The sequence below is a fragment of the Callithrix jacchus genome, chromosome 3 (genome assembly GCF_049354715.1).
Source record: "Callithrix jacchus isolate 240 chromosome 3, calJac240_pri, whole genome shotgun sequence".
Classification (NCBI taxonomy): Eukaryota; Metazoa; Chordata; class Mammalia; order Primates; family Cebidae; genus Callithrix; species Callithrix jacchus.
In genome coordinates, this window is record NC_133504.1 from 109,773,430 (window position 1) to 109,798,924 (window position 25,495).

Genomic DNA, 25,495 nt, shown 5'->3' on the forward strand with positions numbered 1-25,495 from the left:
TTCCAGAGGGGGCTGTTACTATTCAAACAAAAGAGCCCTTGTTTTTGATTATGGAGTTTAAAAATAATAGGATATGGTCATTATAAAAGGGAGGCATCTGATTGTATGTTTAAAAAAAATTCCTTTAGGGAGACATTTCCAAATTTGTGAATGAAAGTTAAAAACTCTCTTTGCTTTGTTTCAAAATGCTTTTCACAAAGTGAGCGAGGTTGCCATCTAGTGACTGTTTTCTGGTTTTCCATTTTAAAAGCTCAGTGCAGGTTCTTAGGGCAGTGATGCTCAAACCTGGCTGTGCATTAGTGTCACCTGGAAGTTTCCTAAAATGCAGATTCCTAGGACCCACTAAAGAACCGGAATCTTTGGAGAAGGAGCTCCAGAGGTTGTGCTTTATTATAAAGATCAATCTTCAGATGACTCCACTGGACCCAGTCTGTGACCAGTGTTTGGAATTAACTGCCCTGGGACACATTGTGTGCAGGTGGAAGTGTCACAGAGGCAAATTTATGTAATGTGCAATATTCACCTAATTGCCCTAAGAACCTGGTTTCAGGTGTATGTACTTTGGTAATGCATTTTTGTATCTCATATTTAAAATAGTCTGGGTAATGCTAGAAATTTACCCTACCCTTTTACGCAAAGATATATGATCAGTGATGTTTATTGTAACACTGTTTGAATAGTGATTAGCTAAAAATGATTTAAATGCTTATCAATAAGGATATGGCTAAATAAATGACAGGAAATCCAAGCAGTAATTTTATACAGCCATTTAAAAAGAATAATTAAGCACCATATACAATTTTTATTTTTCAATCATACATTGGTAAAGTTGAAAAAACATGAATTTACAATAGAAAAATTGGGAAAATGCTATATAGCCTTCAATAGTGGACTGAACAAATTGTGGTAAATGTATGTAATAAAATTGGAAAATATTTGGTAACGTGATAAAAGAGCACATTAAGAGAAAAGGACACTAAAAGAATATAACGTTTTCTTAGAATATAGGTCAGTATATAGTTTGAAAAAGAACTGGAAGGAGAAGTGATGAAAGTTCAAACTGCCCTGGGACACATTGTGTGCAGGTAATTTTTTTCTTGATATTTTCTTTTTTTGTAATTTTGTACACTGGGTTTTTCATTTCTATCATAATCAGAAAACTATAAACATTATTTTGAGAGCAGAATACATGTGAATTGATTCAAAGCTTACTGTCACATGCTTTTAGTAGGTGTTAGATGAACAGGCCAGAGTAAGCTGAAATAAGGAAGCCAAAAGACCGGGTTGGAGACTCGTTTCTATTGGCTACAGGTAGGCTCAGATGTTGGGGGGCTTTCCTACTTGTACATCCCTTCTTTATTCATCCAGCCATGATGAATAACATGATGGTGCAACTGAGGGGCCCTTCCCTGGAAGGGTCTTTCATCAGCGGGATCTATGTGGAAGACAGAGCACCAACACTCCACCAGGACAGAGGCAGGTTTTGTAGAAGAACACTACAAATTCATGGATCACTGCTTTAAAATTCTACTAATTAAAGATTCTATTAACGGGAATGCTCTTCCAGAACTCACACTTTTGCGCAACATGGGGCAGCAAGCTCGGTCTCAAGTCAGCATATCGTGACTTTTGCATCCTTGCACTTTCAACTTTTGCCCCTTCTGTTCCTTCTTTGTTTTCTTGGCACACTTTCTGTTCTGTCTTTTGCAGAGACATGTAAACCTTGAACAGCTGCGATCATATCCTGTTAAGATGACTGATTTGTACATGACCGAGGGCACATTATGGCTCTACAATCACCAGATTATTTTCCACAGAGTAGTGAGTTGGGGAAGTCACATATACAGGCTGTGAATAGTTTCTGTTTTGCAAGAGACTGTGTAAAGGTCCATCTTGTACATTCATTTAATTAATTAATTAATTAACTAATTAAAAATTTATTTATTTTTTTGAAACAGAGTCTTGCTCTGTCATCCAGTCTGGAGTGCAGTGGCACAATCTCGGCTTACTGCAGCCTTCGTCTTCCAGGTTCAAGTGATTCTCCTGCCTCAGCCCCCTGAGTAGCTGGCATTATAGGTTTGTGCCACCAGGCCTGGCTAATTTTTGTATTTTTAGTAGGCACGGGGTTTTACCATGTTGCCCAGGCTGGTCTCGAATTTCTGACCTCAGATGATTTGCCCCACCTCAGCCTCCTAAAGTGCTGAGATTACAGGTGTGTGCCACCACACCCGGCCTTGTACATTCACTTTAGATGACATTTTTGTTACTTGTTGATATGAGATAATACACAAGGATAAGCTATTTTTCATCATAGATGGAAACATTCCTGTAATGCCAGGTTAATACAGGGGAAGGTCTGGCCTAGCCATAAATTTGTGAGAGACCCAGGTGACTGATTCGAAGGTCACTGGGAAAGACATCCATATTAGTGATTTCAAACTTTGGCTTGCATTAAAATCATTTGAGGGACCTGTTAAAAATGGAAATTCCTAGACCCCATTCATGGCTTATATCACAAATATTACTCCATTCACTTATTAATGCAGTGTTTCTAAGATATGCCCCAGCTGGCCTGCTCAGAACTACCTCTTTGCTAAATAGACAACTTGCTTTCTTCACATAATATTATGTTGGTGCAAAAGTAATTGCTGTTTTTGCCATTAAAAGTAATGGCAATTACCTTGCACCAACCTAATACTTCTATCTTCTCAGGCTGTTGTTTTAAGTAAAAATTATTTAAAATTATTTGACTTATATTATTAATGTGTTAACCTAAGAGTTGTAAAAATCTGCTTAAAATTCAAATCCAGCAAGAGTCACTTAACAGGGAGTGTCTCTGTTACACTAATGCATGCCCATAAATTGATGAAGTATTGTTCCTTTAATGAAACAGCTCTTCTGGTTCTTATTCTCGAAAGTCTAAACCACAGCTTCAGGTAGATTTCCTTGCAGTTTTTGTGTGCGTCCACTCATCGTTTTTGACATTATGCTCATTTGGATTTCTGGACGTAGGATTGTATTGGAGTTTTGTTCTGCTTTCTTTCCAGATTTCCTCATTAAGTTTTTTCTAACCATTTTTCTGCCCCTTTCTCTTTCAGCCCCAATTGCTTTCTTCCTGATTTTCATCCAGACTCATCTATTTCTTCTCCTTTTCCTTTGGGTCATCTAATATCATATTTTAATGCCTATGAATGGAAGGATCATTCTCTTGACTAGCAGAGTTTACCTTCTCATAGAGAAGTTGTTTTTGAAAGGTGGACTTCTGTAAAAGCATCATAATGTCTTTGAAATTTATGCTGTCTTGAGCTCCTACTTAGTTCAAGGCAGGCCCTAAAGACAGAGTGAGGAGACAACAAAATGTTTGTTCTAGACCACAGACAGAGAAAGCCTGCTGAGTGATTTCCTCCTGGCTGGTCTTCTTCCTTCCAGCTCCCCTGACCTTGCTCACAACTCCTTCCCCATCCTCTGGTTGGGGAGACCTATCTTAAGCTCTGAACTACACATGGGATCACTTAAGGTTGCCCACTGCTAAGCTCTTATTTACCTGTGAGACTTACTGTCTGCAGCCTCTCTACATGTGCAATATGTTAAGGAAAATAGATTTTACTATCTCCTGGTTCTTCCCTTCAGTTAGAGTTGATCTCCTCAGAACTCCTGTCTCGCTTTACTTATATTTCTATTATTTAATACATTCCTCCTTGTATCTTTTGTATGACTTTCTCTTTACTTCCTTATAGTCTTGATAAGGACCAAGATCATCTCTTCTTCTTTTGATCTCCGAAAAATTTTGTAAAAGATGGTCGTTCAATAAATATTTTTCTACTGAGCTAAATGTTATTTCAGACAAAGTCAGACACATTATCCTGACTGCTGGACTTGCCAAGAACAGATTAATTAGTATTCTAAAATCAAGGTAAATATTTACAGGCAGAGAGGTCCAGGAAGGTGACTTTGGAGGGAGTACCAGGGCTGCAAATAAATGACGGAACTGGAGCCTGCTCCCAGGACTGGTACAGTGACCTTTACGTTTTGAGCACAAGGTGGCAGGCTAGGTCAATGTCCATCATCCCTTATAAGGCAGCTACGTGAGGCTGAAATTCTTTGCCCAATTTCGGAAACAGAAATCTGTGTGTGTGTGTGTGTGTGTGTGTGTGTGTGCGCGCGCGCGCGCGTTTTAACTGAGATTAGTGCAGCTTTGAAGGCTAACACATGGCTTTGGAAAAGGCATGGCCTCACTCCTGACTGCTGGCTGTCTTTGTGGATCTCTGATCCTTCGTGTTTGGACGAATTCCTCCACGTCTGCATCAGATAGCAATGCATCATGGATACTGACACACTTCTAGTTTATCTTAACTGGATGAAAAAAATATGAACATTTTCAGTGTTTTGAAGAAATATCCATGAACCCTAAAGCTTGGAGAGAGGAAACAAAATCGGACCAGAGAATTGAAATATGCAGTTTCTCCACTAGATAGCAGACTAGGACAAGTGACTTTTGGAAGGGTCCCCCTGTATTTACCCAAAGAAAGCATTTGTTTTTCTCCATCAGTTCATATTTTTCTTTTACCAAACCAGGTGTTTTTCTGTGATCAAACTTTCACATGTTAAAGTCTGATATAAATCTCAAATATAAGTAGCAGGTTGATTTTAATTTATTAATCTGCAATTTAAATTCTGATAGATTTTTTTTACTTCATTAATTGCTTCCAGTTTTGTTTTGTTTTGCCCAAATTGTCTTTTATTTTTTTAAAAGCAAAGTACTAGGAATAGTTTACTCTGGAATTCTGATGGTAGCATTGGGTGATATGTTAAGTCCTTCCCCCGATTCTGATCTGTTATCTCCAGAAGATGGGGAACAAATGAAGGAAAAAAGATATTCCTTGTTTTTAGGTTCTATTTTGCATTCTTTCAAGTTTCTCTCCCTCTGTGTGTGGGTGCACTCATGAACACACATATACTCACACATATTCATATATGTGGATGAATATACACATACTCTATGTAAACGTGTGTGTATATGTATATACACACAGTCATATATGTATGTGTATATTATGTATATTTATCTTTGAAATATATGGCAATTTAGTGATTGTTTAAGAGCAAAGACTCTGGAACCAGACTCCTGGGGTGTAAATCCTAGCTTGCTAGCAGATACTTACAGACCTATGTCTGTATCTTCATCTGCAAAATGGGGGGTAATAACGGTACCCACATTATAGAGGAGCTGTGCAGATTAAAGGACTTAACAGAGCACGGCTCATGGTAACTATGTTAACCATTATTATTTGTGTATATTGAGAGTCTGATTTATTCAGTAGCTTATATTACCACATTCATTTAGTAAATGAAGCACCCTCTATCTACCCAATGTGGGAGTTTAGATTTTTTGAAGGTGCCGTAATATATTGATATTGACTTGACTTTTGTTACATACATTATTCAACTTAATAATCTAGGTGCTGTACAGACTGTCTCAGTCGTGATTTCTGTTGTCTGGGAACTTACATATTACAGAGGAATTGTGTGCACTTTTCTTTCTCTATTCTCTACCTCTCTCTTTTCTTCTCTTGGCCTTCCTAATTTGGAGGAAATGTAAGAATGGAAAGGCACATCAATTAAAAATTCAATTCAGCTGCCAATAACAACAGCAACAAAAATTGCAAACAATGGCTTAAAAACATCATTTTTTTTTTCTCTCACAGGACAAAGATTCTGGAGGCAGGAGGCTGATGATGGAGCTGCTGGTTCAGTGGTTCCTCCGTGATTATTTTGTCTTTTCCTTCATGGCCACAGTATGGCTGCTCCACCAGTCATCAGGTTCACGTCAAGCCAAGGAAAGGTCAAGAAAGAGAAAGGTATACCAGCGACATAAGTTCTCTTATCAGGAGGGGAAAAAGCCTTCCAGAGCTCTTCCCTCCTGCCTAACGGAGGAGACTTGGGTCTAGTTTCCAGAACAGTGTCACAAAGCCATTATTAGCTGGAAAAGCATCTACACTGAAAGACAAGAGAAAGAAAGAGTGTGGAAATGATTTGGGATCAGACAATGAATGATATTTCCCCAACAAAGTTTTCGTATTGGCTTTGCATTTGTGTTTCTCCTCAAATTTTCCCTCTTGCCCTCCCTCTACCCTACTATCCTTTTTGTCTGCAAGGAGGTAGAACCAAGAAAAATGATAATATGGATATTTGTTTCAGGAGCTGATATTTGCCTTAGGATATGTGCAGTGTGTGCAACAGAGGAAAGAGTGTAAGAAGATATGAAGATCTTTATCAGCAAAGAGGGAGGTCAGAGGGAAAAGGAATGGCTGGCACAAGCAGAGAGGGTGGAGGAGCACATCTGAGATTTCTCCAGCGGATCAATTTCATAGGCATTTCCCTTGCTGGAGGCAGAAGTAAGCTGGTTGCCTCTGAAATGAAGCACCACAGACAACAGAGTTTCTTATAGATCGCTTAATACAAATTATCGTAGAGAGATATTGTTTATTTTTATGTCTACAGAGTAAACAACATGAAGGCATTTGTGACATTCACAAATTATTTTTAAATGACATCTACTCAAATGTTACCTATTTCATAAATCCGTAAGTTTCTTCTTAAAAACGTTATAACTTTAATAGAATTTTATGTCGTGACTATTAAAATAGCAAAAATTCCCCCAAGGAAACAAGGATTCTTGGCTCACTCAGTTCTTCACTCTGTCCTCTCTTCATCTGCTCAGCTGTCAGGTAGCTCTCCTCTATGTCAACTCACTGGTGGCGAGGTCTTCAGAGCATCACCCTGTTGGGAACTCCTGGTGGACTAGTCACCATCGCTCTCACTTGAACTGCCACTGTCAGATGAATCACTACTCTTGTCTCTTCTAGGGGAACTAAACCTCCTGTTGGAATGGGGTTGTCTACCCCAGGAGTCTTTCCCTTGTGGTGTGCCTTTATTCCCCAGTGAATTATTTTGCCTATGGGGTACATAATGATATTTTCTGCTGATATTCTCATTACTGGGGCCATTAAGGGAATTCATTTTGGTTTTAATTTCATTATCAAGACCACGAGAAGAAATGGGCAGGTCCTGACTTTTGCCCTTACTAGGAAACCTTTGTTTTTCATTTAAGGTTGCTTGGTTCCTATTAGAATGATCTACACCCTTTCTGGCACCGTCTTTGCCATTTTTAGGAATTTCATTATAATTGGTACTTTCAGTTGCATCACTACTGCCTTCTTTTCTCTTCTCTTTTGAGGGCGCAGGAGGGTAATGAAATTCCACTTTCCCTTGGTGAGCATTTTGGCTTCCAGCATCCACTCTGTTTCCTTCTCTTCCAGGGAGTTTCTTAAAATTGGTACTACCCATGATATCGTTGCTGCCCTCTACAAGGCTGATATCAACACCATCTGCCTCTTTCACAGTTTCATCCCTGCTTCCAATGGTATTTCTGCCATTTTTTTCTCTCTCTGGGATTTCATTATAACCTGGTTCTCTTGTGTCAAGATTAGTACTCTCACCTTCACTTGGGCCTGCAAACTCTGTCTGAAGATCTGTGCCTTCTAGGTCAGGACCAGTAGCTTCTCCTTTACCAGGAATGTCCTTAAAAGGTTGGCCGTCCCCACTGAAAGGAGATATATCATTGTCCCCTCTCTCTTGAACGTCTGTGTAACCACTGCCTTCAAAATCACTGGGGATTTTTTTGACCTTTGGGAGGTGTTTTAGGTAGTCAATGTTGTGTTGAATTTGGTGGGTGCTTTTGCTTTTTACTGGGCCTTTCTGGGCTTGGGAATCTCTTTGAGGCTTCTTTTTATCTTTGAAGTGTGCTTTAGCATAGTTCATTCTTGCTGGAATTTTGTTTAGAACATTCCTAGGTTTGTTCTCTTTGTTTTCTTCCCCCAGAAGTTTAATCACAGTCACTGGCCCTATTATATGTTGCATGTTATTTCTGATGAGAGCTGCACCATATTCTTCTTGGTCATGCAGTTTGCTGATATCGTCAACTCCATCTTCAAACCCTTTATTTCCAGTTGACTCAGAATAAACTGACATCTTCAGGCCATTGTAGATATTCTCTTTGTTACTGAGACTATAATCTTCATTCAGTCTCTGTCTATTTGTGAAATGATTTTGGGATTTACTACTTTGGTTATTCTCCCTGGCTTCAGAAAGGGACAAATCTTTTTCTCTTTTCTGGACAATATTTTCTTTAGATGACAGCTCTTGATTTCTTCTCTTGCCCAAATGGTGAAAACCGATATTGTCTTTGTTTTTTTCTTCCTGCTAAAGTACAGTTTTTAATACGAAGTGATTATTTCATGTAAAATTTGAAAAAATACAATAATTATTAGGCAATATAAAAACAAACCACCAGACATTTAATAAAAAGGATCTATTAATTCAGTAGAGGTCTACTGGTAGAGGTCATTCTAGAATAGTCAAATCAGGTTTCATGGAGAAAGAATAATGAGCTAGGCTTGAAAATGGGTAAGATTCAATATGCAGAAGGGAAGTTGTGAGAATATTTTAAGAATAAGTGGCATATTCAATTGTTTGAAAATAGGACACAAATGAGACATAATATGAATAAACCTACATTGTGGGAATAGTGAGTCATTGCAAGTAAAATGGATCTCATATATTAAAATTAGTTCTCTCTCTCTCTTTTTCTTTCCTTCATTCTGATCATTAGAGCTATTCATCTGCCTAAAGGAATATGTCTTTTTCTTTCCTTTCTTTCTTGCTATATTTTAAATAGTAAATCTACAAATAGAAGAATCTTCTGACATTTAAAAGAAAAGTCCCTAGGAGAATAATGAGTGAAAAAGAGAAAGTGGAGGAGGAGAATAAAGTATTTATGCCTATATTTCAATTAGTTCTTTTTGTTTGTGGGGTAGGGGGTGGAAGGGGCAGGATCTGCAAAGATGCCACTTCATAGCCTGGGTTTTGCCACCCTTGGGTGCAGCCCGCTTTCAGTGAGTTTGGCAGAACAGTGTGGTCAGGAAGAAAGAGCTGAGACTGTGCCTTATGCCACTCACTATTTCTCTGTAGCAAAGGCTAAATAGAGAAGTGTGAGCATCTGGTCTGGAGGTTTCCAGAGGGTGTTGCCATAGAGGAAGTGAAGTGGCTCTAAAAAGGCAGTGTAAATGGAACATATATACTAGAGACAAATGTGAGTCATACTCCAACAGAGAGGGGTCTAAATTGCCCATGGGAGCTAAGAGAGGCTGAATCACCACTGGGCCTCAGTCAAGACTATACTGATTGAATCCTAAGCTATGGTAGCCAACAACTGTCATTTTAGAATGAAGCAGGGCAAGCAGCATGCAAGTGGTTAGGCAGCATTATCCTGTGCATGTCTGAAGATTCCAAGTCTTCCTCTTCACTATGGTGTAAGCTATGTTTGTCCATATGGTGCATGGTATTTGGTGGATGATGTAAGCCACAGCTGGATGCCATCTTAGAGGGCGAAGGAGGAGGAGTGAGGATCTGAGCATTTTTATCTAAAAGAGACCAATTTGTTAATAACTGTTTTAATCATTAGATAACCTTAAGTTTAAACAGATTAAATTTAATCTCTGCCCCTTCCCTTGTCCCTCCATGAGGAGCTCTTGAGCAACAGAACAATTATAGGCAGACTAAATGTCAATCTTTCCTTTCACCCCCAAATTGTAGGATGAGCTGTAATATACAACATCTCTACATAGGCCTTTGAGTTGAGGAGTAATATGAAATCAACATAAGAGATATTTATTGAGGGATTGGAACATGTCAGAAATTAGATTGGGTGCTACATGTTCTAAGCAATATCTGGTGATATTCACTGGCAAATGCAGTGGTCCTGTAGGGGTATGGAGGGTGGGAGCAGGTCTGTGAGGCAGAGATCTTATATCCAATTGAGTCTGCACAGACAAACAGAGGGCTGGAAACTTGTGGAACCTGGAATGCCAGGGTGGAGATTTGGTTTTATCTTGTAGAGTATGAAGAGATAGTGAAAGTTCGTAAGAGATTGACAAAATAAAAATCAAGAGCTTAGGAGGAATAGTGGTAAGAAAGAAGACGTAGGAGGCTTTTGCAGTATACAGTAATGAGATATAATCACTTGGATTATGATTATGCCAAAGAAAAATATCATATATATATATATATATATATACACACACACACACACACATAAATATATAAAAACATATATATATATATATATATAAATGTATAGTTTCTTTCCTAGATATATTAATGATAGTCATGTGATTACAGGATGCACAGTTGTTCTCCCAGTCTCTGGACTTCTCTAACATTGGTTGGACCTCCCCACTCCTGTGTGTGTGCGTGTGTGTGTGTGTGCATGTGTGCGTGTGTATATACATATATATATCCTTTTACTGGTGTGTGTGTATATATACATATCCTTTTACTTGTGCCCAAGCAGAAAAGCCTTAAAAACTAAAACGGACTGAAATATTAACATGTAAAAATGAAGACAGGGTGAAAAAGACAAGGACTTTAATATTAGACATATTGATGTTAAGGGAATATAGAACCTGAGCTCGAAAAGCAACATACAGTTAGAGATAGAGAATTGAGTATCACAGGCTCTTGGGGTGCCCCCGTACAAGTCCTTCCCAGTTTTCATAGCCTATGGTCAACTCTTCTTTCCTTGAACGTCTTACAGGCTAATTGTTTATTACTTTTCAGATCCTGTTGTTTCACTTACAGATAACTGTAATTTTTTCAAGAATTTTTAACCTGAAACTAGTATCCATTTTTCTTGATGCAACAACTATTAAGATTATTTCCTCTTTCCTATGAAACCCTCCCAACATTTGAAAAAGTTTAGTTTCCCTCGGAACTCACTGGCTGCTTTCTCTTCTGCAGGCTGAGACTACAGTTCTCTTGTGTCACGTCACTACATTCAGACCCATCACCTGATTTTGAATTCCCTTTTGTTTGTGGGGTTCCAAATCAGACCTTGACTCTTAGGTGGCCTGATCAGCCCCAAGCACGGGGCACGTATCAGCTTCCTTACCTTAACCACAGCCCTGTTTTTAACAATACAGCTTAATTTTCTGCAGTCTTTTTGACCACTACTTCAATTTGTTGGCTCTTGTCAAGCATGGGGACATCTTAGATGTGTTCATTAACAGATGTGAACACATCTGTTCATGTGTTCATGTCAGAATACATGAGAGCTCCCTGATGGAGAGGAGAAGACCATTCAGCCAGAAGCTCATATAGTATTTGGTCAAGTGTATAGGGAAGATAGCAAAGAAGATAGAAAAACCAAATCCAGGGAAACCAGGATCATAGGGAATATGTTGAGTGAAATAGCAAGCAGGAATTGCCAGTCTTTCTTAAAATCCCTCAGTTCAGTGCTCACGAAAGTAGTTGTGCTGTGGAAAGAGCTTGTGCATTAGAATCAGTTGTCTAACTGCCATTTATGGGCTGCGTGATCTTGCGAGCATTATTTTACTTCTCTGAGCCTTAGCTTTTTGGGCTGTAAACAGAAAATGATGTCTACCTTTCAGCATTTTGGAGAGAATTAAATGATTTTTATTAAATAATGCAGGTAAAGCATATGGAACTATATCTAGCCCTTTAATGAACAATAGTTTCTTTCCTAGATATATTAATGATAGTCGTGTGATTACAGGGTACATAGTAGTTCTCCCAGTCTCTGGATTTGTCCAACATTGGTTGGAGAGGCAGATGAAGATGGACTAACTCTGGACCCTCCAACTCCTGTATTGCCCAGATGTTACCCTCGGGCTGTGTGTTGTAGCCCTTGATGGGAGGTGATCTGAAACAGATTTTGATTGAACTCTCTCTCTTTTTTCACCCTCAAACAGAAGTACTGTTCTGCTTTGAGGAATGTATACTTTTATACATGTATCTTATTAACTGTTGGAAGTAGTGGGGAAATTGTTGAATCAGCTCACGTTTGAATCTCAAAATAAAAATGGCTTATAGAAGTTCCCTCTACTTTTAAGAAGCTGGCTAATATGTGGTCTGTAAAACATAATTTGAAATTATTTGTTTGTAAAAGTTATGACATTATTGTTAATTAACTTTTTAGTATTGGTGGGTATATTCTGAAATAAGATTTTGCCATGAGAAAAAAATAGAAATAAACTTTGCCATGTATAACTAAATAAAAAGTATTTTAAACATTTGACTTAAGTCATTGAGCCTTGGAAAGCTTTACTTGGACATTTAAATTTTTCTTTGCAATCAAGTTAATTGCTGGCTTGTTTACTGATTGCTAACATAACCTTTTGAGTTAAACACTAAACCTAAAATCAGTAGATTATAATAATCTCTTCCTAATTTTTTTTCTCTCCCTACTTTGAAGTGGGAAGTTATATTTTATTTTTGGTGCGTCTCTGCTTTTAAAAAAGTAAAATGTATATTAATGAATTGTGTGCATTTTGTTAGAAGACTGAGTATAATTCTTTTGTAAATGAAAACATGAAAAAAATTTTAACATGTGGTGTATGATGGCTATTTTTACATTGAAGAAAATATTAAAAACTAGAAGAAAACTTTTTTGACATTTGCTTGTGTTAAATAATTTCTGACTGTTTGATGGTCTGTGTACCAGTTAGCTGGCTGCTTTGCTATGCTCTGCCTTTCTGTCTCCATTCCTTGGTTCCTACCAGCCTTTTCATGGAGAATGGCCTCACCCACTCGCTTCTGTTTGCTCAAATCCTACTCATCCTCCATGGGCCAGAGCAATTATTTCCATTATGTATCTTTCCCTGCACACCAGGCCAGGAACTAATTTCTTTCTACTCTAAGCACCTAACACATGATATTTTTGTTTTCTTCTGGGTACTACTCACACAGGACTTCCCACATTCTGTCTTGTTTCACAGTAATTTTTGTAAGTGCCTTTTGTTTCTTTTCTAGCTCTAAGATCCTGGAGAGAAAGAATTTGTTTTTCTCAGTCATTTCATCTCACATAATGTCTTACACACTAGTAAGAACTCAACATACAGTTGAGTGCATTTTAACTTATTTACAGTTAGATGTAGTCTTAGAGATGTCATCTAAAGGATATTGATGGCAGAAGAAAGTAGCATCCTGAAGGGAATCTATTACTTCCATGGGAAATAAAACCATATTTGGAAAAAGTAAATAGCCCTTTTGCTGATGGCATTTCAAGCTATTTCCAGCCCTTTGGCCCATAAATCTGCAAGAAGGGACTGAGTGAAAAGAATTATTGTCACTGTAGTGACAAGGGCCTCATTCTTTTTCTTCTGAGCAGCCCAACACAGATGGAGTTATCCATGGAATGAATTTAAGAGACAGTAAAATGTGTCACTCATTAGGCCAAAATGGTTTCTCCCCTTAGCCGTCCCCTGCTGGGATCCCCACCATCAGAGCATATGGTAGAATATGTCAAGAAAACGTCCTTCTAAAACACCAAACATTACTCAGAAGCAGTAACACAGCAGTCCCTGGGCATCTGGGATCCTCTAGTACCACACCTGCAGCTGCAGGTCCTGAAGCAGAGTAAGATGTGGGCCAAGGCATGGGATGGGGTTCAGGAAGATTCTGGGACCAGAGTTCTGTAGTAGAGAGGCTCGAGGAGCCTGGGGACTGAGCAGAAGGACAAATGTACCAACCATAAGACAGAAACCCCAGAGCAGGCAAAAGTAAACTTAGCCTCCCCTACATTTTCCTCCAGGTCTAGTTCAGAGTTTGGCTCATGCTAAGAATGGTCATTCAGAGATTCAGCTTACCTTTACGTCAGTTTGATTTTTCTTCCCAGGTGACATGTAAACATATTTAAAAACATAAAACCCATGTTTCTCATGGTGACCCTTGTATGTTATCTACAAAAACACAACATTATGTTAAGACGGGTTTTTTCTCTTACGAAGAAGTTTTCGGGCTCTCTTTTAGATCATATGAGAAACCTTAAAATCTGGGTGAAGTTGAATTCTGCCTCTGACAAATGGTAGTACTTCTTGTCACCACAGGAGGGTGTGTTTCAGCCAACTCCCGGAGACAGCCACTTGTTCATTCTCTCTTCTACAGATCTCTGAATCTGTTTTCACTACGGGCCTGTCAACTGCTTTCTGTCCTAGGGTGGATCGATTTTATTACCAAATTTCTATGGAAATGGAGCATATGGAAGTGTTTTCAGGTGGGAGAGGGTGAGGGGACCAGGAGAAAGGCAGGTTTTACAATACTCATGTCTGATGCCTAACTGGCAAAAGCCACAGCATGGACATTCATGCTCATAAGTTGGCAATGTTGGCCTCTGTAATTTTCAGCTGAGATAAAGTACAGAAGATTGTTAGGTCTTAGAACACAATTTTCTGTGATAGGCAGAAGTAAGCTGCAATTTGGTGGCATGCAAAACTGGGAGGATTCGTTTAACTGGATACAGACGGAAAGCTGACTCAGTGGAGATAGCATTCCCCATAAAGACCTGTTAGCCACCCTCCCCTTTACTCCTTTATTTATCATTCCAAGAGCCAAGTGTTTTTCAGGTGCATTGTGGGAAAATATTGTTTGCTAGTAGCAATGTTCCCAAATTCTTACTCACTTAGCCCCGTGAGGTTGTCTGGCAAAGCACTGTTTCATTTGAAGGAAGAAATCACATTGGAGAGAAAGAAATCTCTATTCACAATGTTTTTCTCTTTTCTGTCACACAGTATGTGTGAATTACAACACCTGATTAACTAGAAAGTGCCAACGTTATGTTGTAATAATGTTGCACTTCCACTCGAAGTGCCCAGGACTGTTTTGACAGTTACACTTTTCTCTTACTGAGTTTTTCTTTACAGAGCCAAAATAGAGTTATTTGAGAAGACTAGTTCTGTTTACCCTCTGCTCTTCCACACAGCTTTGCTCAGTTTTCTCAGTCTGTGGTCGAAATGTCTGAAAGGAAACAAGAAACAAAACTTTACCCACTAGAACATTCTATTTCATTAACTTCTTCAAACAAACATTTCATTTATTTTTCTCTGCCTGGGTCGTATTATTCAATGTGGAAAATCATTCTAACCAAAAGAAGATGGATACACTCATTGCATTAATATTTGCTTCAGTATTACAAAAGACAGCGCCAGCTTTCTTCCCCCAGAGGGAGACAATGCGGTCTCCACGGCAGAACTGAATTCAAGCTCAGACAACCACTAAGTGGGTGTTGGGGGGAGAGGGAGGGATGGCACCCCAAATGAAGAGCTTGGCTGCCATCGGAATCCACTGAAAAAGAAGTTTTCACTGGCAAACTGGGAGTTGTTAAATATAAGTGGGCCAAAATCAGAGTTCGATGATTTAAATTATATATGTGCATTAATTTTATAAGTTGAGTAATTGTAATATCGAATTAAGATATGATGGAGCTGAAGGCCCAGAGAGAGTCAAACTGTAGCTGTTCATGTGAGGGGCAGGATCACACCTAAGGATAAAACCTCATTGCTGCCAGGCATTTCATCCTGAGAAAGAAAAATAAAGGCGGCCAACAGATTAGGACAAGTTCTTTCTCTTGGTTTGACATAGAATGTCAAAATTTCCTAAGGGTGGCTGAGGGTGAGGGGTGGCTACTGACATGCAGAAAGGCCAGAAATGAAGAAAGAACAGACTCAGACACTTGGTTTGTCCCAGGCCTTTCGGCTAAAGTTTATATACCACAGGAAAGCATGTCCAACGGGGACTCTAAAATCTGGGAGCAAGTGTTTTATGAAAGGAACAGGTGTAACAATTCTTTCATTCTTGGTATTTTTTATTTACCTCTTTCTTTTAGGAACTCCTAGCCTATCTCAGATGTGGCACCGGCAACCAACGGGTGGGAGTGGGCCGTGTTTGAATGGGTGTGCTACAGCGGAAGCAGGCATCACAGTGGATCAATCATATGAAAGAGAGAATTCCTTAAGGGAAAGATTAAATAAACAGATAAACTGAAAGGGGGCCACCTAGGCCAGCTGTCCTATTTACCTAGAAAGTATTCTTCCTGAAGAAGCCTTAAGCGTCTATATTTTTCTTTATACAGACAGGTTGTTCCTTGCACTGAGATACTGGGAATGCCCCTGCTTGCTCTCAGCTCCTTTTTATCTCCAGCTCAATCCGAATTGATTCCTACATTTCCTGAATTCATTTGCCCTCTGTGTTCAGACTGGGTTGGATGAAGGTGGCCTGGCATGAGACTGGAGGGTAGAAGGAGAGAGAAGCCAGGGCATGTCCTTCTCTGTTCTCTGTTTGGGGCTGCATCTCTAGAATTGTGAGCATCTTCTTTGTGGTTCTAGTTCCCCAACCGAAGGGCCCAGGAGCAGCACCTTTTCTTTCCCTCCAGCCCTAAGGGTGGTAGTAGCTTCGATCCTTGGGTGGTCTCACCACCCCTCGTTGGCCTTTCTGTTCTTCCTTATACTTTACGCTAGTTTCCCTTCGAAAGTCCCTCTACTGAGCTCCCTGTTGTGGATTTTGTTTTCCAGACTGGAGTCTGGCAGATAAAATCATCTTCAAAATATAAACTCAGAGGTTTAGAAAGCACCTCCTCCATGGCTGGACTTCAAGGCATAGCTGCTTAATATTCTATTCCATTCTAGAAAATAACAATAGCTTGTCAATAACACTTTCTATTTATAGAACACTTTACAGTTAGTAAACTGCTTTTGTACACATAATCTCATTTGAGTCCCAAAGTAATCCCTTGATAAGATAAGTAGTGGAAGAAACAAAATTGCCTCCACTTACACAGTTGGTAGCTGTAGTAAGTAGAGAAGATATTTTAATTTAAATCTTCTGCCTCAAAGTCTCAGGGTTAAAATAATAAATTTTTAAATGACTAAATATTAAAAAACATTTAGTAATAAAAGGAAATGTTCCTACAGTTCATATTAATTACTTTCAAGGCATATTTTGTAGTTGTATCCTTTATTGCATTTCTTATGTTGATTCTTATAGCATCATGTGAGTATAAACTTGGACCACAAACAGTGCAAACAGTTCTGGAAATTGGACTACAGGAAGAAGAAAGCATAAAAAAGAGTTGGGCAGATATGAAGCAAAAGAAAGAAATAACAGTATGGGAGATCAGGAATCTTCTTACAGAACACACATACACAGATGTTCTAGAAACATACTTGACAATATAGAGTACCTCAGTACAGTTTTAACTTATTGTGACTTATAACAAATTCTTTCTAGTATAACTGCATCTTGATTAATAGTAACTGAATTGCATAGCCTAATAAACATTTATTTTCTTCCCTTTTAGAATCATTTGGAATTTGGCTTATAATTCCAAGACATATACAAGTGGCTCAGTATATACTAATTTCTTAAGCCACCAATCTGTCATTTAATATCATAAACCAGAGCCTATCAGTGAGTGGGGCCTAAGGGAGAGATGCTTTAGGAGAAATACCTAATGTAGATGATGGGTTGATGGGTGCAGCAAACCACTATGGCGTGTGTATACCTATGTAACAAACCTGCACGTTCTGCACATGTACCCCAAACTTAAAGTATAATCTAAAAACAAGTTAAAGAAATCTAGGTAATTACTAAAATGGCATCTATATACCTGGGAGAAAACATCGTATTTAACCAGCCACAATTACAAATGTTGTCTCTATGTCCTTTCTGAGCTGCTTACATTTGAAATGCGCATTCCCTACTTCTTCCGCTACACCCCCTGGCAGATGTCCTGGTCTTGAATGTGGCCCTGTAATGGAGATGGCATTGTCTGCCTCTGGGGAGGAAAGCTGGCATCCTCTTTTGATCATTGGTCACTAAATCGATGTTGACATAGCACATTTACTAGAAAATGATGAGAAAGCACCACTCCGGCTGTTTCTTGGAATACATTGCTCAAAATAAAATCTTCAGCTGGCTGACTTGAGCTGGGTCAGCAAGATTCATTCTTCCACCGCAAGTGGTGAGAGAGACATCGGAGCCTCTAGGCCTTGATTGAGTGAGGTCTGTGCGTGGGGCCTCACACATGTGTGTTGTGAGCTGTACAGCCCCCACATGATTGTATTACACACTCTTGTTGCACAGAGTGTATGCAGAGAAGGGAATACACTGCCCAGCTTCCACTGCCCTCCATGAGGCCCTCTGCTGCCCGGGTCATCCTTGTTAACCTAGTTACCCTCCTAGTCACCCACTCACTTGGGACCTATATTTAAGTATGATTGGCAAAGGGATGACTATTTGCTTCCATGGTTCTCCAACCAAAAAGTTTATTCTGATAAGTTAGGATGCTGTTCAGACATTATCTAATCAGCACTGTGTCTGCATTGCAGAAAATAACTAACTCTCAGCATTTTCACAAGATAATTTGGTTACATCCTGAATATTCAGCTGGGTGAGCCAGAGGGAAGAAATGACACCCAAGGAAATAAGGTCTTAATTTGGGTTAGGCTTGGGGGTACTATGTCCCATCTGATAAAGACACAATCACCAGTAGGATCGCACAATATTGGGGTGTTGCAAGAAATACAGAAAAGTTCTTGTCTCTTTGTATTTTCAACTATTTACTGAATCTAGTTGGTTAGCTTTAAAACATCCATGTCAAATTATTTCAGTTTTCAGGAAAATATTAAAAGGTTATTTTGCTTTGTCATAATTTGAGTCTTTGAGTATCACTCATTAGTGTCAGCTGATTTGAAATGCCACGGCTGCCTCTTGGTTTTTTCAAAAAATCTGTTTTTGGTCTTCCTTAAAAGGCAACATGGTGATATCTCATAATTCAGCACATGTTTACTGAGAAGCTCCTTGGTTAAGTGTGTTGAGTGCTAAATGCTTCTGTTTGCTTGGTAATTTTAAAAATAACTGATTTAGGTAGATGCTATTAATTTCAATGGACATTGCTTGAAAGAAAAATGAAGAGAGCAAGAGATTATCTGAAACATAATTGAATTTTTAAATGCTTACTGGTGCTGCCCAGGTCACACTGAAAAGGAGCAGTCCTACCCAGAAAACTCGCATCTTTGAGAATCTCTGTGAAAAGACAACAATATCTTACCGCAAAGCATTACCAGTTATAAACTGCAGCCATAAGAAGAGATAAAACACAGAGGGATATATAAACATCCTTCCTTTTGGCAGTTCATTTCCTTTTGTGTATATGTGTGTACAGACCATGCATAGTTTACTTATACCCGAGTGTGGACATTTTAATCTAAGAGCTTTCACATGTCTAGTTATTCCAATGTGAAAATGAAAATTACTCAATATCATTAAAACAGTAAAGTCAGTTGATAGAAATATATTTTATAGACATATTTATTTGTTCTATCATCAGGTCTTCTTCCTCTTGTCTTTAGAAAGAGATTGTTTCATTTAATTATTTGTGTAATTCAAAATGACATTAAGTTGATGTAGCAGCTCATAACATAGTCTGTCAGGGTAGCAGATTGCACTGTGGGGAATGCTTATCTGCCTCCGGCTGGTGCCCTAATCTGTGTCTCATGCTCATTAGCAATGTGTCTGAATTAGTAGCCATCCATGGGCTGGAGATTGAACTAATTTTGGCAACACTTACATTAATAGCTAACATGTATTGAAGACTGAAATGAGCCAAGCACTGGATCTAAGCATTTTGCATGTATTCAATTATTTGAGCCTCACAACAACCCTACAAGTTAGGTGGCATTACTACGCCTGTTTTATAGATTAGGAAACAGACACAAAAAGATTAAACAACTTGCCTTAGAATTCACAAATATTAAGGAGCAGAACTAGAATTAGTATCCAGGCAATGTGGCTGTAGACCCAGTATTCTTAATCAAGACCCTCTGCCACCTTAAATAACTGTCTATCCTTTTATCTTATTACTGAAAAATCCATGTGCAGTTGACTTAAAGGCAAATCATATTTTATATTGGGCTCAACAAAATCATGTTCAAAACACTAACATTTAGCTGTAGATAAAGGTATTTGTTTATGTTTTGGTAAATATACCAACAGGAACTAGTGAGCTCCCTTGAAAAGCCATTGGATTGGAAAAAAGTCAGCATGTTTTTGGATTGTCAATCTGTTGGTTTTGATGAATGTTATATAATATTTTACTAACTGCCACACAAACTATAGCAACCAAGATGAAAATATTAAATTTATATCACTCTGAGATTTTGTGAAGAATGTATTTTTATGGGAAAAATAATCTAAATATTCTTGCGATCTTTACATATCTCAAGGTAAAAGCTGGTATTTGGAGAAACAAATATAACTATTAAATATATTCTAAAATCCTAGGTTATGCTTTTCTAAATTAACGCAATTAGAAGGATCTAAATTCTAACTCTAGTTGACCCTTCCAAGCATTGTATAGATCAGGACAACATAAGTAATTTATGAAATAATTTAATGCTGATTAGTAGAAATAGCAACACACATGAGATTTCAAAGTATGAATATGATCAGATTTTCCTGATTGTGAAGGGATAGAGGAAAATTAAAGTCTGCATTACTGTGGATCTTAATAATGCTAATAATCTAAAAAAAATAGAAAGTTGCTATCAAATCATCAATTTTAGTTGATGATTTCTAAAGCATGATAACACATTTCCTATTTTATAAAACAAAGCACCAAATATTACACGGTTGTGCTCAGTAGAAAAGATTTTCAAAAGTAATAAACCTACCTGGGTGGCACACATCTTAAAAATATGAACAACTAGAATAAAAAGCCATTTGCTATCAAGAACATGAAAGCCAAATTACCTGGTATCTTTTACCTTCCGAATACCTGGCTTCTTTATGCAGGGTTAGCAGTCTCTGGGCCTTTTGCTGAAATTTAAAGTTTGTTCGAGTTCTCAATGGCCAATCAGCACTGGCTCATTCAGCACTAGCAAACAATTTGTTACAAGTGCCCACAGATAACCACAGGGGGCAAAGTAATTTTAATCTAAAAATGTGTTTGTGGTAGAAAGCTGCTATCAAATGTTCCAGAAAGTGGGATAAACAGAAAGTATAAATACCTCAGTTTGGACATCGTGTTGTCAGATAATCAAAATTGATTTCAGAACTGCTAATTAGGACTGACTGAATACCTAACAGCTTTAGAAATGGAAAACGTTTTTGCTATCCTTTTATGTAGAAAGTTTATAATCTCAATTTTACCTAAATGAAATTCAGGAACATTTAACAAAAATGTTTTAGGTACCTACTATGTGACAGGTATTGGCAAAACTGCAGTGAACAAAACAAGACAGGAAAAAAATCCCTGTCTTCCTGGAGCTTAAAGTCCAGTAAGGGAGACACATAATAAACAAGATAAATGAGATCAGTGGATTAGATAGTGGCATAGACTAAGTCTAAGGAGAAAAAGTATTGCGGGGGAGGAACAACCATTGGGGTGGGGACACTGGGTTGAAGTTTTACATAGGAAGTCCTGGGAAGGCCTCCATGAGAAGGCAATTTTTGAGTAAAGACCTTGCTATGGTTTGAATGTACGTGTCCCCTCTAAAATTCATGTGTTAGAACTTAAATCCCAAGGTGATTATATTGAGAGATGGGCTCTTTAGATGAGGGCAGACCCCTTATGAATGGGATTAGTGACCTTATAACCGGGCAAGAAGAAACGAGCTAGTCCATTTTTGCCCTTCTGCTTGTCTGCAACGTGAGGACACAGCATTTTTGTCCCCTCTGAAGGATGCAGTAGCAAGGTGCCATCTTGGAAGAAGAGCTAGCCAGCCCTCACCGGGAAACGAACATGCTGGCCTCTTGATCTTGGATTTCCCAGTCTCCAGAACTGTGTAAAATAAATTTCTGTTTTTTATAAATTATCCAGTCTGTGGTAATCTGTAGTAGCAGCAAGAATAGACTAAGACAAGCCTGCAGCCATATGACTGTCTATGGGAAGACCATTCCAGGAAGAAGAAATAGGAAAAGTAGTGCCCCAGAAATACTCCACGGAGCATGTTTCCTCCTGTGGTGGATTTTTCTTTTTTTACTGCTCACTTGAGTGTGAACAATCATATAAAATGTTAGCTAACTAGGAACCTACACTATCCATTCCAGCTTTGGACTCTCATCCAATAATAGGCTTTTTGTTTTGTTTTCTCAACTATTTCTAGGACCCATCTTCTCTGTACTCGTGCTGTGGGATTAATTGCTTTGATATACATTTTTCCTAAACTTAGTATTGTAGGAAGCCCTTTTTTCCCTGCTATCATGGTCCCCAATTTATTCTTGACTCTATTAAGGTAACACATTTCTCTGTCATCATTTTAGACAGACCTACACAACATACTTCTCCATATGTTCTAACTAAAATTACTCTCTGTTTTACATACACAATATTCTTTTCCATATGTTCTAACTTGTCAAAATAACTCTCTATATTCTAATTTATATGCATTGCAAATAAACAGTATTTCTCCTTCTGCATCAGAGGGGAAGTCTTTAAAGTGTTGTGAATAGAACAAAGGGGTCCCTGTTGAGCAATCTCTTCTTTACCATATAGATGTTAGATTGGTGGGGGCTTTAGGTAAAGGCTTTTCATAGAAGTATTTACTTCCCACTGATTTCCAGAATAGAGTCTAGAATGAGTGTGCTGGGAGTCTTGCCCTGTTTTTAGCAGAAGAAATGTTTTCATTTTAAACATATTCATTCATGAGTATCAATAATCATCCTAAGCTCGAAAAGTCCACCTTTTCTAAAGCATCACTTACAGCCATCTTTCTCATTTACCCTCAAATTATTTTTATTTTTAGCTATTATTTTTTTCTCTCAGCATTTGGGAACTTCAACAGAAGCCATAAAAATTTCAGCCAGATGCAGAATCGTGGAGGGTTACAGCAGAGCATGGAGGAGCTGCGTTCACTCCTCTGGGCTCTGTGTTTACCCTTCCTCTATTACAAGCAAAGAGAAGACATGTCAATATAATTTGCTTTATTTTTATATTAGAAAGATGTCTTATTCCACCTTAAAATGTAACTCAGAGGATGTAGTTAAAATATAATTATAATGATGCCAGCTCTTTCCTTCAGGACATGATGACATTGCTGGAAGTGGCTGCAGAACTTTGTTGTGTGACCTCAAGGGGAAAATATCTCTTACTCTCGTAATAGTCTTTTTCAGAGGTTGCCATTTTGTTTCTCAAGACCAAGAATCTTCTCCTCAAGAGACAGAACATGAGGACTTTTAGCAGCTAGCTATTCATTGTATTGAACATGTATATACACCCTACACACTATATACACCCATATATACAGACTGTATACACCCTAATTTTCCTACCAAATTAGAGTGTATATAGTCTTCTCAGTTTATTTTAACTTCATGCTTATCTGCATTATGTTATTTTATTTTAGCTCTTTTTTCATGAATTCTTTAATTCTCACCACCTAGATTTTCTCTCTGTTTGTCAATTCCTGTTCCAGTTATCTGTTGCTATTAGCATACTACCTTAAGTTTTAGTAGTGTGAAATACAAATTCATTGTTTTCTCTCAAGGTTCTGCATGTTGACTTGGTTCAGCTGCGTGATTCTCACTTGGGATTTCTCAGATGGCGCAGTCAGAGATGGGGTGCAGGAGTCATCCAAAATCTTGACTAAGCTGCACATCCAATGTGCCACAGTGCTTCTCCACAGGACATCTTGCTCATGCAGAATAGGCTGAATTTCCTAGATGGTAGCTCAGGATTTAAAATACTCAGTGGGAAATGAGATCCAATTAAATGAAAGAGCTTCTACACAGCAAAAGAATCTATCATCAGAGTGAACAGATGACCAACAGAATGGGAGAAAATTTTTGCAATCTATCCATCTGACAAAGGTCTAATATCCAGAGCTTACAAGGAACTTAAACAAATTTAAAAGAAAAAAACAGCCCCATTAAAGTTGGGAAAGGACATGATTAGACACTTCTCAAAAGAAGACTTACATGTGGCCAATAAACATGAAAACAGTTCAACATCACTGATCATTACAGAAATGCAAATCAAAACCACAAGATACATCTCACACATCACAATGGCTATTATTAAAAAGTCAAAATAACAACAGATGTTGGCAAGGCTGCAGAGAAAAAGGAATGCTTTTACACTGTTGGTGGGAGTGTAAATTAGTTTAACCATTGCAGAAACAGTATGACAATTCCTCAAAGACCTGGAGGCAGAAATTCAACTTGACCCAGCAAGTCCATTACTGGGTATATACCCAAAGAATATAAGTCATTCTACTCTAAAGACACATGCACACGTATGTTCATTGCAGCACTATTGACAACAGCAAAGGCATGAAATCAATCTAAATGCCTATCAATGATAGACTAGATAAAAAAATGTGGCACATATACACCATGGAATACCATGCAGCCATAAAAAACAAGATCATGTCGTTTGTGCTCTGGGATTAATTGCTTTGATATACACTTTTCAAAGCTTCAGATGGATGGAGCTGGAAGCTATTATCCTCAGCAAACCAATGCAGGAACAGAAAACTAAATACCACATGTTCTCATTTATAAGTGGGAGTTGAATAACGAGAACACATGGACACAGGGAGGGGAACAACATGCATGAGGGACTGTTGGAGGTGGGGGATAAGGGAGGGAGAGTATCAGGAAGAACAGCTGATGGATTCTGGGCTTGATACCTGGGTGATGTGATGGTCTGTGCAGTAAACCCCCAGGGCACATGTTTACCTATGTAACACACCCACACATCCTGCTCATGTACCACTGAACCTGAAAGCTGAAGAAAAAAATAGTCCGTTAAAAACTCATTAACTGGATTTGTTGGCCTAAGAATAAAACTCCTCATGCAAATTGAAAGCAGAGATTGATAGGCTAGTTTTATGGACTAAGCCTGGGATGCTGCACAGTTACTTTCCACCTGTTAGTCAAAGCTGTCAGATTGAAGCAGGTGCAGAAATAGTCCTCACACCTTGGTGGAGAAGTGGCAACCTCATACTGTAGAATAGTTTGAGGATTGGGAGATAATGTTTCAGTCATTTTGCAGAATACAGTGAACCCAAGATATGCCCTGGGCACAATACAGGTATTGGGCATTCACTGATGGTTATTCTCAGAATGTTTGGTGTATTGGATTTGATCATAGCCCATTTTATGTAGCAGGAGTAATGGGTGTGCTGTCAATTTTAAGGAACTAACCTACATCTGGAACCAAGATCAAGCTTTCCCTCAACTGGCCTAAGTGGTGAGACATACCTGATCATTCTTGCTACAAAATTTTGAAAGAGAGTATAGTGGAAAAGTTACATCTAAATATTATTTATCAAAGATAATACTTCTTGCTAGGTGCCTTGGTCCAGTAACTATCAGAAACATTTTATCAAATAGCTGCAGAGGGTGGATTGCTTGAGCCAGAGATGGAGACTAGCTGGGATGGCATGGCAAAACCTCGACTACTAAAAAATGCAAAATCAGCCTGGTGTGGTGGCACAAGCCTGTAGTCCCAGCTCTTGTGGGCACTGAGGCAGGCGGATCACCTGAGCCTGGGAGACATAGGCTGCAGTGAGCTGTGATTGCACTACTGCACTCCAGTCTGGGCAACAGAGTAAGATCCTGTCTCAAAAAATAAAAATAATAA

At 38.5% G+C, this 25,495-nt stretch overlaps 1 protein-coding gene across 2 annotated transcripts; it reads right to left on the minus strand.

Annotated features, from left to right (window-relative positions):
* Nucleotides 1-6,463: 6,463 nt before the first annotated feature.
* MEPE (matrix extracellular phosphoglycoprotein) lies at nucleotides 6,464-20,707 on the minus strand. 2 transcript variants are annotated; one of them, XM_002745636.7, is made up of 5 exons: nucleotides 20,662-20,707; nucleotides 18,871-18,936; nucleotides 14,818-14,871; nucleotides 13,725-13,817; nucleotides 6,464-8,262 (listed from the first exon to the last, which is right to left on the minus strand). In XM_002745636.7, exons 2-5 carry the CDS (start codon nucleotides 18,922-18,924, stop codon nucleotides 6,802-6,804), a joined length of 1,662 nt encoding a protein of 553 aa, XP_002745682.5. In that variant the 5' UTR covers nucleotides 18,925-18,936; nucleotides 20,662-20,707; the 3' UTR covers nucleotides 6,464-6,801. The 2 variants fall into 2 exon arrangements, with proteins under 2 accessions (XP_002745682.5, XP_008991253.4); XM_008993005.5 differs by lacking the exon at nucleotides 13,725-13,817.
* Nucleotides 20,708-25,495: the final 4,788 nt, after the last annotated feature.

What these genes read in the sequence shown, in the direction of transcription:
- MEPE (XM_002745636.7), bottom strand. Translation starts at nt 18,924, where the DNA reads ATGCGAGTTTTCTGGGTAGGACTGCTCCTTTTCAGTGTGACCTGGGCA. An exon ending in GCTGTGTGGAAGAGCAGAGG is followed by an intron (nt 13,818 to 14,817) that starts GTAAACAGAACT and finishes GTGTTTTTGTAG; the next exon opens with ATAACATACAAGGGTCACCA. An exon ending in AAAATCAAACTGACGTAAAG is followed by an intron (nt 8,263 to 13,724) that starts GTAAGCTGAATC and finishes ACTGTACTTTAG; the next exon opens with CAGGAAGAAAAAAACAAAGA.